This window comes from Vidua chalybeata, chromosome 7 (assembly GCF_026979565.1).
Source record: "Vidua chalybeata isolate OUT-0048 chromosome 7, bVidCha1 merged haplotype, whole genome shotgun sequence".
NCBI lineage: Eukaryota > Metazoa > Chordata > Aves > Passeriformes > Viduidae > Vidua > Vidua chalybeata.
This window is the reverse complement of record NC_071536.1, coordinates 3,619,857-3,636,126: the sequence shown is the minus strand read 5'-3', so window position 1 is coordinate 3,636,126 and position 16,270 is coordinate 3,619,857. Positions and strand designations below refer to the sequence as shown.

Genomic DNA, 16,270 nt, shown 5'->3' with positions numbered 1-16,270 from the left:
TGAAAATGTGTGTTCAGCTGAAGTGATTTGTCTTCCCCTGGGATGGGATAACACAAGCAGATAAGCCTGACTCGCCATCTCCCATGCAGTTCAGGTGAATAATTTCAGCTGGACAAGTTCTGCTGTCTTCATTTACCACCTGGTGATCCCCACTGACCCCCCCCAAGACTGCACTGTACAAACAGAGCATGCAGACATTTTGCTCTGAACACAGAACTCCATCAATTCCCATCCACTTTCCCTCCTTCTAGGGCCTTCAAACTGTCACTTGATGTCCCAAATCTACCAGGAGCCTTTTGTCACTGCTGTAACCCCAAGAATCAATAAATGAGGCAAAGAAAGGAAGAGGGCAGAGCAGAACAAACCATTACAGAAGATGGCAGTGACACGGGAAGGTGCCCACAGCCTTCTCCCCTCGCTCACCTCCCCAGCAGGGATCCCAAGGCTGATGTTCTTCACTGCTGTGATGCGTTTGTGAGGGAGGTGGTAGATCTTGGTGAGGTTCTGGAGCTGCACCACGTCGAAGTCAGCTTTGCCAGACTCCACCCGGCTCCTCTCTGCTTGGACATCCTCATCCTCTACGGCCGCAGGGGGCAGAAGGGAGGCTTTGCCATGGACTCTGTCAAACAGGAACCTGGGCAGAGAGAAACTTATCCTCCAGCACCAGCCAGCAGCTGGGATAGAACCCAGGGAGCCTCCCAGTGAGATCCCAGGGCATGCACACAATACTCAGATATAGTTACTATGCTCTCTTGGTATTTGCTCCAGCCAGTGTTCTCTCCCTGCCTGTTTTTTTCCCCTCTTTTTCAGCAGATATTCTGGGCTGGAGCAGGTCCTGTCTTGTGGACAGGCTCCTAATGCAGGTGACAGGAATGTTCTCACTCCTCTCTGTGTGCACCCAGGGCAGAGGAGATGGGGAGAGCCAAACAGAGGAGGCTGTCAGTGGAATGACTGCCCTCACCAACAGCTGAGCATCCACCCACCAAACCCCGAGCCCAGGGCTGCAGTGCCAGCCAGCACCAACCACCAGGGGACTCTGTAAACTACACCTCTGTTAGTTAATATTCTAATTACCAGGACTTCTGCCAGAGAAAACTCACTCCACATTCACAAATTGTCCTGGAAATTTATGGGCTGCGTAATTGCCAGTGATGGTGCAGGAGCCCGGAATGAAAGCAAGGAGCTGTGGCTGGGGCTGGTTCCAGGGAGGCTGCAGATGTTACTTACTCCAGGACGTTGTTCCAGACTCTCTGAACCATCCTGTCGTGAACTGTGAGTCGAATGGCAAAGAACACAGTGCCCTGGATGAACATGGCCAGCAGCTTGGACGTGGTCTTGTCCAGCTCAAAGGTTTTGTCAGGGTAGTCCACTCCATAGGCTCTTAAGAAGCCCAGCAGTGCCTGATCCTGAGAGAGTTCAATCAAGCCATAGCCAAAGCAGAATTGTGGGAACAGAAGGAACACATGCCTTAAATTTTCAGCAAGATCACGCAAGCCCTGGAAAAAAAACAAAGAGCAGTACAGTCAGTCACTGCTTTTATTCCTGGAATAAATTCATAGGCTTTACTGTGGGACTGAAGTGTAACAATTACATTGGGATTTGCCTGTGTCTCAGCAGAGATAAATTGAGAGCAAAGAGCTCTGCAGACAGCTTGTTTCACAGGCACAAGGTCATAAAAGTCAACAAGCAGCTCTGAGGTTGTGATCACCCATAGTAAACAGCAGCCAGTTCCCAGGATGGTCCCTGCTGCTGCTCCAGCACCCAGAACTCACCCATGAGCCAGAGCTGAGTCCTGTCACTGTGCCCCCCTGATGTGTCCAGCACAGCCTGCTCCCCTGGAGCACTGCCCTGTCTGTTTTCCTTGGACAAACACCTCCATAAACCAGAAGATTTGGCTTTTCTAGACATAGAAGGGCTTTTCCAGCTAATTCACCGCAGAACAGCCCAGTGCAGTCTCACAGTAAAGAACTCTGGTACATTTCTAGCAGAAGAAAGGATTAGTGCACAAAAGCAAAGTGGAGAGGCACTAAATTAGCATGGAAGGGAACTGACTCCCTGCCACTGGGGCACAGAGGGATGAAAAGTGATCATAATTGCATCTCCCTAAAATCCATGGGGCTGCTGAACAAACTCTGTCCAGACAGAGAAAAAAAAATCCAACCCAGCTATTGTAATTGCCCTCCATAAAAAAAGAAATCTAAGTGTAAGGTGTGCATTTTATCCCAGGGATAAAATCTCAGTTTAAGAGAGGGCTTTACTTTAGGGAATCATCACTGTCTCTGGGTTGTTTTTCATCCTTGCAGGGAGATGACTGAATTGCAGTCTGAAATGACAGACAGCTAGTGCTGGGTTAACTGCAGCACATGTCAGACTCAGGGCAGTGACATTCAGCTGTCACTCCCCACAGCTTGTGCTGCAAGAACTCAGCAATGGTTTGAAGTGTCTATCAGCAACTTCTTATCAAGCATCTCCACCACCTCCTGCCCTCCATCTTCCATCACCAGGGTGGTTATAAACAGAGTCCTCAGTTTTCTCCCTTTCTTTTCACATCCTCCCCTCTGTCACCATCACCTCCTTTGCTGGGGGTGCAGATTTACAGGCAAGCACGATCCATGTGACTCATGTCCTGTCTGTAGGGAACTCCATGAAATCCTGTGACTGTGTGCAGCTGCTATGGACCTGATCAAAGCCACCAAGCCCACAAGAAGCCTCCTGCAGTGTCACCACAGGGTCAGTACTTGTAGGGCTCCTACCTGGTCCGTGGCCTTTTCCTGGGAGAGCAGGAACACAACAGAATGAGTGATAATGGTGTTGATGCCAAAGAACAGGTTGACACAGACATAAACAATGAAGGCCATCCCTGTTTCCTTGAAAAGCCCAGCCAGCAGGTACATCCAGGAAAATGATGCATATCTATAAATACCAAGAGTGCAGAGAAAACCACGGTAACTCAAAGGCTACTTTGAAAACAAACCACTGAAGACATCAAACAACATGATGGTTGAGTTGGAAGGGAGCTTAAAGCCCATCCAGTTCCACCCCCTGCCATGAGCAGGGACACCTGCCACTAGATCAGGTTGCTCCAAGCCCTGTCCAACCTGGCTTTGAACACCCCCAGAGCTGGAACACAACAGTTCTGTTTTGGCATGTAACTACATTTCCACATGACAGAGCTTAAAGAAAGGAAAAATGCCTTTGTGCCTGTTAGAACTTGGAGAAAAGGTTTATGATACATACTTTGAACATGGAACCCCACCTGAAAACAAAGAGACTGGGCCTGGAGGATTCAAAGCCCAGGAGAGTTTGCCTAAGTTTTCCAGAATTGTGCTACTGCTGTTTATTTTGCCCTCTGATATTAAAATGCTCTTGAACTTTGCAAGAGGTCAGCAAACATTTGCTTATAGCTTGGGCTGTTTCTGGGACCTTGAATATTTCTATATCTCATGTAGTGATTGCTTTGAATAAAGCAGGCATGACAACAATGCTTCACCTCCCTGCATCTCAGACTGCAGCAGCCTGCAAGATCCAGTTCCTTCTCCTGTGCAGTGATATTTAAATAACTAAGCTCCACACTTACCCAAAGAGCAACAGCAGAAGAAATACTGCCACTAAGTTACTGTTGTTGCAGAAAGCTGGGATCTGGAAGGCTGAAATAACTCCTACTGAGAGTCCAATAGGGACCATAAAAAGTACCTGCAAAATGATATTAAAAAGGTGTTACTAGGACAACAGTTCTGAAAACCTTCCTACATCCATACAGAAGAAACAAATGCCAGGACTGAATCTGGTCCCACAAATGCAGCTTGGTTTGGTTTTTCTAAGGGAATGATTTTTCTAGGGAAACCAAACACAGGTGGGCTCTCAACTCTCCCCAGATGAATTGCAGATGAATTGCCACAAAGCCTCTTTGAATAGGCAAAGCCTCAGCACCGAGGAGCGTGGGCAGAAAGTACCTTAAAAAAAGGTTGTGAACGAAAAATACCCCTTTGGGTTTTCTGTTAGCCTTGCAGTCAGACCACTTCATTGTGCCCTGTAAATCTACTCTTTATAGTGTTGAGTCAAGCCAAAGACCTACCAAACGTCTTCCTGGAGAGCTCCCTCTCCTCCCCAGCTTTGGGATTTAGCAGAATTTACTGGCAGGGATTCACTGAGAAATATCAAGTTGCCGAGAGCGCTGGATTAGTTTCAGCCCGCTGAATACCGACTGTGCAAGGACTCCGGGGATTTTTCCACAGGCTGATTTACAAATATGCAGTGCTGGAGCGACGGCCCGGAGCAGGCAGGCAGGCACAGACTGGCTCCACCCTCCCTGCTGTGCACTGCCGAGCCGGGCTGGGGCCACGCTGCCTTGGGACCCCTTCTATTCCTCCTGCAGGGCAGGGGATCCTTGTGCTGCTGCCTTGGGACCCCTTCCATTCCTCCTGCAGGGCAGGGGATCCTTGTGCTGCTGCCTTGGGACCCCTTCCATTCCTCCTGCAGGGCAGGGGATCCTTGTGCTGCTGCCTTGGGACCCCTTCCATTCCTCCTTCAGGGCAGGGGATCCTTGTGCTGCTGCCTTGGGACCCCTTCCATTCCTCCTGCAGGGCAGGGGATCCTTGTGCTGCTGCCTTGGGACCCCTTCCATTCCCCCTGCAGGGCAGGGGATCCTTGTGCTGCTGCCTTGGGACCCCTTCCATTCCCCCTGCAGGGCAGGGGATCCTTGTGCTGCTGCCTGCACTCATCAGCCCCTCCAGGCAGGCACTTCCATGGGATTCCAGCCCTTGGTCCTCCCTGCACCAAAGAGGGCCAGGTCACCCAAATGCCCTTGAAGATTTCCTGGTTTCAGGAAGCGATGGAATCACTGGGATTTTAGGCACTTGCAGATCTGCATCAGCAGAAATTTGTGGGACAGGGGGAGCTGGTCACCACTGCACCCCAGCTGGCAATGCTCAGGCTCAGGAGCTGAGTTTGGCTGCACTGCCCATTCCCTGTGTGAGGGTCTGACACCCTGCACCACAGAAGACACAAAGCACTTCAGCCTACAGACACTACAAACATTTTTCTCCTTGGCCCAGCAATGCTTTCCAACAGCACCAGGAGGAAACTTAACTTCAGGAGGAACAAGGGCACACCTATGCCAGGGAATGCAGCACAGTGCTGGGAGCTCAACAAGGTCCATCCATGCAGCACTGTGAAAAGGAACTGCTCAGGTCCTGCACGCCTGCATTTGTAGCTTTCCTTGGCTTAAAAACTTTATAACACAGACTCTTACAGACAGAATTCAAGCCAGAGATGGGTTTTTGCCCAGCAGGGCTGTGTCAGCTGTGGGATGCCTGCAGCTGTCCCAGCCAGGCTTCCCAGACTGGCTGTAGCCTCGAGCCCCAAAGCCTCACCTCAGATTTGTGGAGCCTGGGTGACAGCAGATCCAGCCCTGCAAGCTGTCAGAGCAGCAGCTGGGTGCTGGGATGGAAATCAAGCTGCAGCCTGATCTGTGCTGCTCCTGTATAAATGTGCTGGGTGTTTTACACACACTCCAGAGAGCAGGAATGCCTTTGCTTAGCAGAATCCAGTGCTGCAGTTCACATTTGATCGTCCCCAGTGCCTTGGAGAACAATTACTACACAACACTCTTGGTAGCAGTAAGAAGAACTTTAAATAAAGAACACTTTTTCCCCCGTGCTGTGTAATGCTCCCCCTGGTGCATTTAGGAATGTGAATTATTTACCAGATCATAAACCAAGTTGGTCACCCAGTAGGTTGTCATCCCAATGCCTGAAATGTGCTGCAGCTGCTTGGCTTTGGTTTGGTGCTCCTTGACCATGTAGAGCACAAAGCTTGCTGTGGTGATGGAGTAGCCAACCAAAACAGACATGGACACTATGATGTCCAGTAAGCTGTTGAGCCTGGGAAAAAAAGGGGAGAAAAATGCATTTGGTGAGTGAAAGTGGCAGATTTCCCTCACTGTGAGGCTTGGTCAGAGCTCAGAAGCAATAAGGTTCTGGGACAGCATCTTTTATAATCCTGTAATGGTTTGGGGCTGGAAGGGATCTCAAAGTCCATCCCATTCCACCCATGCCATGGGCAGGGACACCTCCCACTATCCCAGGGTGTTCCAAACCCTGTCCAACCTGGCCTTGGACACTTCCAGGTGGTGGCCTCACCACCCTCACACAGGAGAATTTCTCCCCTTCTTTGCTCCCTTTGCTGATGGCAATGATGTCCAAAGCACTGTTTTCCCAAAGGGACTCACAGGACTGAGCTGGACCCCAGCATGGAGTGGAAGGGCCAAAAGGAAAATGATGTCACTATTATTATTATTATTAGTAATAGTAGTATTATTATGCCCAAGCACACAAATGTGTGAAACTGTTAACTGTGACTTCCAGATGTCCATAAGATCCTGCAAAAAAAAAAAAAAAAAAAACCCACAGGGATCCCCACTCTGGTGGCAAGTAGGACACTATTTGTGTATAGGGGGAATGAACACAAGTGAGAACAGTTTCATCACTTAGAGAAAGATATCCAGTAATTTAGGCTGGTTTATGGTTTGCAATAAGCTGGTTTGCCCCTTTTAAAGCTAAAAAATTCAGGCATCAGCCAAATGAATCTTCTTACATTACTTGTTCTTGACTCTGTCCTCCAGGATATGGGTGAGCTGATAGGAAAATACCTATGGGAAAAAAAAAAAAAGAAATTGAAAATGTATCCACATTAAAGCTTCCTTCACCAGCTCCTGATATTGACATAGAAATAACATAGAAAACTGAGAGAAAAGAGAAGAAAAGCAGATCAAAAGTTTGTTTCTGCTCTGTCATCTCTGCATGACCTTGGGCAGAATTTTGAGCATCCTCCTTTTTCCTAGGCCTTCACTTGGCTGCACAGCAGATCTGAAATTCAAACCCTAGGCCCTGTTCCTACACCTGCCTGGCTGCCAGCACCATTCCCTTCCCACACCTCAAATCAGGCATGGGCCTGTGGGGCTGTGTATTCCAGCTTAGATTCTGACACCTTCAAACTGAATAATGTGTTCTGTTTCAAAGCTGCTGTCTGGTGATCCCACCTCGTTCCATTTCTTCTTTTATCACCAGGAACAAGTCTTTCCCTGCTGCCCTCCTCCACAACTGCTACCTGCCTGTGATAGATGTCTTTCTCCATATGGGATCTGTGGAGATGAGAGCAGAAAACCAGGTAAGCTACAGACACTTTTGCCCCCAGTGTGGCAGTGAGTTAATTCTGAACTATTCTGTCATAAAAAGCTAGCGGAAAAAAAAAAAAAACCCAAATAAAAAAAATGAGTATTTTGATCAAAGTTACTAGCAAAAATCTAATTATCACACTGATAAGTCCCCTGTGATGTTTTTTAAAAAAATCCATTAAAAATGGATTTTTATCAGGCCCAAACTGCAACTGAGAACTTCTCTGCTTTATGTGCAGGTGTCTTCAGATGAGGTTTAAGCACTCTTTCTCCAAGGAGAACACCTAGCCCAAAAGACACCAGTATTGTTCACCACAGTGCTTTTGCCATGCCTGGAGGCAATCTGTGCCCACAAAAGCAAAAGGAAGAACACAGAGGGGCTCTGCTGGGCCAGTTCCAACCTCCAGTGCAGGTCTCTGCCTTGGCACCCCCAGGATGACAGCCCAGCCTCGAAGACTTCAGAGCCTGAGAAAGGGCTCCCATGTTTATGTGCCTAAAAATGAGGTTCTCAGTTCATATTTTGACATCTAAGAAAATGCCTCAGGGAGTGCTGGGGGGCCTCCAGCTGCTCTTAAATCCAGAGATTTTCTGTACCATGCCACCTGTGGAATTTAAACTCCTTACAGCCAGATGGCAGACCTTAAGAATGATGTGATGAAGAATTATTCTGAGTCATTTTCCCTAAGAATGGGCACTCTGACAGGGGGACCAGAAGGGAGGAGCCTGAGGGTTTAGCTGACCAAATGTCATACTGAGCAAATGAATTTGGAAGGGAGGATTTAATCAGAAATTAATTTTGGAGAGAAAAAAAAAGCCCAACCAAACCTCAGTCTTGTCATCAGTAAGAGAAATGGGATTAAAATCTTGGACTGCTGATGAAGCCATACAAACACTCAGGAAATGTTTCCCTTCTCCAAAAGGGAGAGAGAGAAAGAAAGATACCGTCTGTCTAATCTGTTAATACTTCACTATAAAGCCATTTTCCTTTACTGGAGCTTAGGCTAGAAGTCAAAATTTCCATTTCAATGCTTCCTCCTTTTTTGTTAGCTGGGATTGAGAGAAGAGAAAGCACAATATACAGAAGTCAAAAGCTATTATGACTTGCTTAGTGACGGGGTAAAAAGCTTTTTATGTATTTTTTTTTAAATATACCCAGCCTAAGTCAAACCTCTAAAGCAGGACTGGCACCTCTTTCTGACTGCTGAAGTGACAACACACTTTTATCTGGCCATTTCAATGGTTCTTAAACCATCATTTATTTGTCACAACAACAACTCGACTGAGCTGCCAGGAGCGCACCCCACGGAACGTGCCTTCAGTTGTATTTCAGACTGGATTTACTCCACCTCAGGGGAACCAGCCTCATCCACTCATTTTATTTCTCCCCTCCTCTGGCTTGGATGATTAGTGGGAAGCAGAGAATTGTCTGTCTGGTCATTTACTAGCAAGGATTTCTTTCCAAAAACACGTAAGCAGCGGAACAGATGGAACAAAAACTGCTGCTATTCTTTCCCCCTGAAAATTGTTATTTTGCTGGTATAAAGATTTCCCTGTGAAAACTTTCTGGGCTGTTCACAAGAGCTTCCTGCCTTTGCTCCTGCTACAGCATGTGTTGGGAATAGAGAGACAGAGCAAGGAGCTTCACTGCTTAATAATTCAGCTGCTCTGGGATGTTCCTGCTGCTGGAAGTACCTGGCTGGGGTCTCCTCTCTGGGCAGCTGTGTGATGTGTGAGCTGAGGGCACACTGCAAACCCCAGATGGGACAGCCAGGCCCTGTTTGAGGGGGTGGCCAAGACAAGGCTCTGGTGTCACTCCCTGTGAGCTGAGCTGGCTGGGAGGGGAGTCTCATTGCAGTGGAGTGAGCTGGGAAGCAACACACGCTGGGGCCACTTGTGATCAGCATCTGCTGCTGCTGGAATTCAGGGTGTCACACTCAAAGCTTCAGGTTCCATCAGAGCTCAATTCAGACATGTCCTGTGAGCCAAGAGACACTGCCACCTGTCCCTGTGTCACCAAGGACAGCAGCCCTCTGAGATGAGCAGGGCCTGGCCAGGACATGGCTGGAAGGGCACTGCTGGTCCAAGAAAGTCAGTCAGGAGGGTTTTTGTGTTTCTGCACACAATTGCTGCTCTTGGCAGAGCAGAGCCCAGACATCTCTGTGTAAGGTTTCTCAAAATAAATCTCTCTCTTGTCTCTGCACCCTGGTCCTCTCTGGAGGCAGACACAGGTTTGTGCCCACATTGCACTTTGAAAGGGGCTAAACTGCAAAGGGAAAGGCAAGGTGCCCTGGTTTACCAGCAGCAATTTGGGTAGCTGCAGTATGTTATGGAGGAGAAGCTATGAGGACCCTAAATGGGCCATCAGCACTCCTTGGATCTGTGTATGTCAGGTGTCAAAGGAAAAACACAGCTGAAAATTATATTTCTCATTTAATCTTGCCCTTCCCACTCTCACTCAAAGCCAGACACACAGATGCCCACACACCCTGGGCTGCTCTCAGCAGAAGGGTGACATATTCAAATTTCCCAATCTAACCCACCCCTGGAGATGACCTAGAGGAGCTTTTCTCTGCATAACTAATGGGCACCTATCAAGAGCCAGCCCTTGCAGTGCCCCATGAGAGGCAATAAATCAATCAGCAACCGCTGGCATTTCTCGGATGAAGCGTTTTACGTAGGAGCTGGGGTCCTCCCTGTCCAGCTCCCCTGAGCCTCTAAGACAAATTAACTTTGTGATTTATTCATGCTTTTCAATTCTGTTTTGAAAGGAATTGCAGAATAGTGAATAAAGAAAAGGCCTCATTGAAGTCAAGGTAAGTGCTGTCATTGATTTCAGCAGAACCAGGATATCCCTCCAAAGGGGAGAAGTTATCTGCTTGTGTAAAGGGACACTTACCATATCTGGAAGTCTCATTTTTTGGCAAGTTGGCTCGAAGAATGAAGTTGTTCAAGCTGTTGAGGTAGGCTGGGAGGCTGTGATAACCCTCAGGATTGTACCACACCTGCACACAATTGAGAAATTGAAACAATTTGGGAGTTATTACTGACAACGTGTTGGTTTGTCCTGTTTCACTTGTGCAAACTACCTCACATTTTAGCCCTGGTGCTTTACAACATTTTCACTGAGCTGAGCCAGAGAAATGGGCATATCAGAATGCACCAGCCAGTCCTTGTTATGGTACATGCATCCCCTCATGAGATAAAGATGCTACTAATTGATCTTTTCACTTCTGTATAATAAAATTATGACAGCAGAAAAATTGCCTCCTGCTAGCAAGAGAAGTGAGACCAATAGAGAAGAATGGGGAGAGAAAAGAAAATGAACTGCAAGTCATCTTTGTCATGCCAAGCTGCAGATTTCAGAGGGTTTTGCTTTTTTTTTTTAGGAATATCCATGAACTTGACATAGTTTTTCCTGAGTCCCACACTTCCCATGCCAGGATGAGCAGGTGGAGGTTGGTTACCTTAGTCAGTGTTCTGTTGGGGGGCACTGGCCTGATGTCAAACTGCAGATCTGCTGTCAAAGGCAGCCCGAAGCTCCAGCCACCATACCTGAGTGAAAACCAGAGGGAAATGCATTGCTGCCCTCATCCCAAAGCTCTGATTCCCTTGGATGGGCCATGCCAATGTGCCACTGCCCCCCAGGCAATTCCAGCCTGACTTCAGAGAGCTTATCCCAGCGTGGGGCCAAGCCACCTCTCCCCTGGGAGCCTTTCTTTGGGGGGAAAAAAAAAACAGAAGCTTGCAACCTTGTCACAAAACTGCTGAAAGGCTCCCTTTGAGGAAGATCCTGGAGCCCAGTGGACTCCTGAGCTGTGTGCCTGCCACTCTGAGGTGAGATGCTGCTTCTGACCCAGGAGATGAGCAATTTATCAGTGGCAGATGGACACATTTCCTGCCAGCTTTAGTGGCAGGTGACCTCTGCCCCAAGCCCTGCTGTTCAGCTGCCTGGCAGAGCACAGACCCACCCCACAGCACAAGGAAATGCTCAGACTCTGCTCTCATTGGAATGGAGGCACTCCTCCAAGAGAAGCACACACAGAGACTCTTCAGAGAGTCAAATCTGGAGGAAAATCTCTCCCCAGGGTTTACTTCATGACAGGCTGTGTCAGATTTTCCTCTTTTTAAAGATTTGAGTCAGACAAAGGCTTGTCTGCAGATCCAGCCCCAACATGCCAGGTGATTGACACGTTATCCCCAGGCTATGATCTGCTATATCAAGCAGAGCACTTGCACGAGCCTTTATCTTTTATCCATGATTGCAGGACAGTTCAGCTCCTTTCACCAGATTCTAAACCCCTATTGCACTGCCACCTCTTCAGGCAGAGGGGATGTGGCAGGTGTGGGATGTCCTGCCTTGCTCCCAGTGCCATTCAGCAGAGAGGAGGGGGGGTTTGTGCCGTACCGTTTCTGCAGGAAGTCTTTGGTGGTTGCCAGGATGTAGGTCTCCACATTGTGCCCTGTCAGGTTGTAAAGTGTCCGTGTGGAGAAGGTCCTTCTGTGGGGGGGAGTGTAATTTGTCTGGGGACACGTCTGAGGGGAGACAAACGAAGAAAAACTTTAGTGTTTGTGTTTTAACTAAAACCCACCACATTAGGATGAGATCGAGAGCTTGCCATGGCAGCAGTCTGCTGCTGAGCCCCATTCCTGCAGAGGCTGCTCCTTCCCAAGCCAGGGTGCACAGACACACAGCACACATCCCTGCACACGGTCCCCAACACATCCAGGGACGTGCTTAAAAACAACCTCTGCTTGAATCTACCCTTCAGTTCTCCTGCTGTCAGTGGGACCTTGAAATGTGCTTCATGCTATGTAGGAAGATTTTTTTGAATTAAGGCTGATCCTACTTAGCAGAGTGACTGCACAGACAACTGCAGAGGGCAAAACAACTCACAGAGCAGAAAACTCTGGGGTGGCCTCAAACTTTCATCTTCCATTTCTCAGCAGCTACACTCTACATTTCTGCTTTACTGTCAGTCACTGGAAATGTTTTCCTGGCATTCAGAGAAACCTTGAATGAGTCCTGAATATATAATTTAACATGCTGAGGGCCAAAGTCAGTGTTTCATGAGGTTGAAGTGTCCTCCCAGACAGCATGTTGGCTTCTTCCTTCCACTCATCCATAACAAAAGCCCTGGACTCCCCCATTGTGCATCTGTTCATCTGAATACACAAAATAGCTTCCTCCATGCTGAGGAACACCTGCCTGTGCCTGCTAGAGGTGAGAATCAGCTTTGAACATTATCCCAACTTGCTGGAGAAATTATGCCAATACTTTTAATGATGTGAAATTAAGTGTATGCCCAGAAAACTGCTCAAAATTAGCTGCATTTTGAAGAATGACTAGAAACATTCAGCTAACTACATCCTTTATGTTAAAAGGCATCACATTGTGCCATGAGTTTATTTGCTATGGCAAAACACTGAGGACAGGTGAGCAGCACTGGAGGGAGGAGAGCTCAACCCCAAACTGAACTGTAAAACTGTAACACCCTTGGGGCAGAATCTGCCTTTTCCCCATGTGCAGGCAAATCCCAGGTAGGTACCACTCTGTAGGTACCACTGTAATGCAAATAATTAGTATTATTAATCATTAATATTTAGAACAAGGAGGAGATCAAGACTTCGTATAAATTTAAATTCTGAAGAGCAAGCAGTAAAAGTAGCTGTGATTTTATGTAGTGCTTGTAAAAGATGAAACCTTCCTCTTGAACACATGCTCAACCTCTGTCAAAAGGGACAATCATACAACAGTCAAAAACACCATTAAACCTTTTCCCACTATGGGGAGCAAGGCAGGGATGTTAGGGTGTGAATCTTCTGAGGATGCTGTTTCCTTTCCTGTCCCCAAACTGGTGCAGACAGTGGTTATCCAGTGTGCAAATTCAACAAGGCCAAAGAGAGACAGGAGGACTTGGAATGCTGAGTCCCCCTTAGCATCATGCCAGCCCATAAAACCACTCCCAACAAACAAGGCCCCCAGTTATCCCCCAAGGTCCCTTAATTTTGGGTTTATCCAAACTACCTGGATGCCATCTGTGCAGTTGCAGGCAGAATACTTAGTTCTCTGGTTTCCACTGGTAATCCACTGGCCAAGCATGTCCTCTGTTAAACACTGCCTGAAAAGGAACACATTTTCCTCTGAGGCTCTCTGGGCTCAGGTGTGCAAACGAAGCTAATTGCTGTCATGTTTAATGACAGCAAGGCTGGCAGTTGGGCAGCTCCAGCAGAAAAGCAGAGCTTCTTGTCAGCTCTGGGTGGTTCAGGGAATCCCCAGCCTCCTGCTGCTTCCTGTGCCCCTTGGCAGAGAGCCCTCCCTGCTGCTCCCTGTGCCTGGATTCGCTCAGCTATCAGATGGAAGCCAGGCACCACTTCATTCCTACAGTAGACAGTGCAAGGAATTGGCACTCAGAGGCCAAAAGCATCTGAAACCTGCCCAGAAATAAGGGCTATTGTTGTGGCAATCCCTGGGCACTCCTGTGATGGGCTGTATTGCCTGGGCAGTCACTGCAAACACCCAGGGTAAATATTTGCCTGCATGAGCATTCAAGTCTGCCCAGGACTTTACCATCCTGAGAATTTATCTGCAAAGCCCAAAACAAATCAGGCCTCATGGCACAGCTTCTAGATAGAGGTAACAAACACTGCGCTGAGGACTTGCTGTGTGGGCTCAGGTTATAATTGGAATTATTGGGGCGGCAAGGACCTCTGCCCAGAGAGGAGAATTGCTTGTTTTCATCCTGGCATCCTGCCGCCACCAAAGCTGCTTCCTTATCACTCCTAATAATGCAGGAGTCCAATGCATGAGAATTCTGCCCATGATCAAAGATGGTTACTAAGGTCTAATGGCTAATAGTGTCATGCCAATTCTCTTGCAGGTTTGGAGTTTAAGTGGAAAAAAACCCCAAGAACTACTTACGAATTGCTTTCGTTCATGCACGTGTTATCCGTCCCAGGGAAAGCCAGCATCGAAGAAACTAAAGCAGCTGTGGTTTCATTAAAATTCCTAAGAATTAACAAAGAAAAACAGAAAACAGGAGAAGGTTCAAAGAATTTCTACTGCCACTGTGCAGATGAAAACTGTGTTTGAATGAAACAGGATTTAAGATGCTGAATAATTGAGTATTTGTGGAGGCAGCGCTGAAGGACACGCAGTACGTGAGGACAGTCACACAGGTTTAAAAGGAGCCCTCATCACCTCAGCTACTCCAGAGATTTGCTGCCTCTAGATCCAAGCAAGATACTTTTGGACAATCAGGTTTCTCTTTATGGGGAGAAAAAATCTATTGCAATTTCCAGACACTGCTTGCAGCCCTGTCTCAATCACAGTCTCTCATCCGTGACATCCACTTGGTTTTGACCATTCAAGAAGATTGTCCTTGGTTCTGCCCCAGCTCTCCGGCAATGATCCAAAAGGAAAAGCAGGGAACATTAGGAAGAGAGGACTCAGACATGCAGCTCTGGCTCATTCCCCCATCTAGCAGGACTGAAGTGGAAAGGTATGAGGAATCCTGGGAAGAACATCTAGAGCAGATGACCTTAGAGCTAAATTTTGTATTTCTGACTTAGAGCTGAGAATTACTGGAGAAAGAAAAGGTTCGCAACATGAAAACCAAATGACACCAATTACAGTTGTTTTGGTAACAGGATTTTTAAGGAGAATTAAATAATTCAGTGGTGGCATCCTAACGACCCTGGAAAAGCACATGCTTTTCCAATTGCCTGTGTGCCTTGGACCAGCACGGCCTGGCCAGGAAAGCACATCCTGTGCTAACAGAGAGGGGGGAAATGCTCACAAGACAGATAGAATTTGATCCCAGAATTGCAATGTTGGAGTCAACTGATATGAGTAGCTCATTTCACACTGGGGGAAAAGCATATATGTACACATTAAGAAAATCCCTGTGACTGCTACAGGGCTGAAGGACTCCAATGGGAAACACCAAGAACATTCCTCAGACATTTCACAATTAAATCCAACTGAGAGGTTGTTTTTCTGAAGCTTTCTGGTCCAAGCCAAGCCATCTCCTCAGAGATCCCTTGGGAATAGGGTTTTTCTGTGTTGTCTGCACAACATAACTACATGTCCTATGTGTAGGACACTGGCTGTGCTCAGAAATAACCCTGAAGGGTTATGAACTGATGCCTCAGGTTTTAGCTTTTATACTTTTCAGATTCTGTGCTGCTTTAGTGTGCACTTCTGAGCTTCATATTAAGGGATAGTAAGCTCTCTTCACAGAGCAGGGAGACAAAACAATTCCTTCTCTAGCTGGGGACCAAGAACAACCGATCCAAATCTCAGGTCCAAGAGCACAAACAATGGCAGAATGAAGAGAGAAAAACAAGCAGGATGGGACTCCATAAGCTAAAGCTGTAATTGGACAATTAACTCCAATATGCAAATGGACCAGAACTTATAAAAGTGAGAGACCCCGTGACCAGTCTCCATTTTGTGACCATTTTGGGTTCATCTGGGGTGCAGCCCTGGCTGGGCTCTTGTGCTGCCCAAGGTGGATCCATTGAGGACTTTTAATAAATCCCTTCTTTATTCTTCAGCTCTGTCTGGCCTCTGTTCTAGGTCAGCCTTCACAGGGCATCAGAACCAAGGGGAGTTGGGGTTCCGAGGAGCAGCACTCACCCAAAGAAGTCTGCCTGGTCAGCTGTGCCATACAGGGAGGGGGACAGCAGCAGCTCAGGGTACTCGGTCTCCTTGGTCCTCAGTGTCCCCAGGCCCATGGCAGCCATCACAAAGAGCACGGGGAGGATGACCTGGGCGATGAAGCCGCGGACGTCCCGGCGGGTGTGGTGGAACCTCTTGATGAACAGGGCTGAGGTTCTCTTCAGCAGCAGCGGCAAACCCCGCAGGCTCTTGGACCTGATCAGGAGCTGGTCTGGGCACAAAGGATGGCATTTGGTCATGGCTCAGCATTTATGCAAGGATGGTTATAGAGCACTCTGGGACGGTATTTTGCTTCCTGCACACATTTACAAGATGGCAAATCCAAACTACTAAGGTGGAGCAAACACAGCACCAGGCGTGGGACAGCACTCCAGTCATAAGCTCATGTAACACCAGTATTTTGTTAAATTTCAAAT

General features: G+C 47.7%; 1 protein-coding gene across 1 annotated transcript in view; it reads right to left on the bottom strand.

Moving 5' to 3' along the window:
* Positions 1-16,270, bottom strand: part of ABCA12 (ATP binding cassette subfamily A member 12) — a 79,891-nt gene that overhangs the window by 8,471 nt on the left and 55,150 nt on the right. Inside the window, exons 35-46 of the mRNA XM_053947904.1 lie at positions 15,813-16,065; positions 14,094-14,180; positions 13,200-13,293; positions 11,580-11,707; positions 10,639-10,726; positions 10,071-10,176; positions 6,595-6,649; positions 5,705-5,882; positions 3,578-3,693; positions 2,754-2,913; positions 1,228-1,496; positions 424-634 (exon numbers count right to left, since the gene is read on the bottom strand). Of these exons, the coding sequence (XP_053803879.1) occupies positions 424-634; positions 1,228-1,496; positions 2,754-2,913; positions 3,578-3,693; positions 5,705-5,882; positions 6,595-6,649; positions 10,071-10,176; positions 10,639-10,726; positions 11,580-11,707; positions 13,200-13,293; positions 14,094-14,180; positions 15,813-16,065 (1,745 nt within the window). The remainder of the gene's footprint in view (positions 1-423; positions 635-1,227; positions 1,497-2,753; positions 2,914-3,577; positions 3,694-5,704; positions 5,883-6,594; positions 6,650-10,070; positions 10,177-10,638; positions 10,727-11,579; positions 11,708-13,199; positions 13,294-14,093; positions 14,181-15,812; positions 16,066-16,270) is intronic.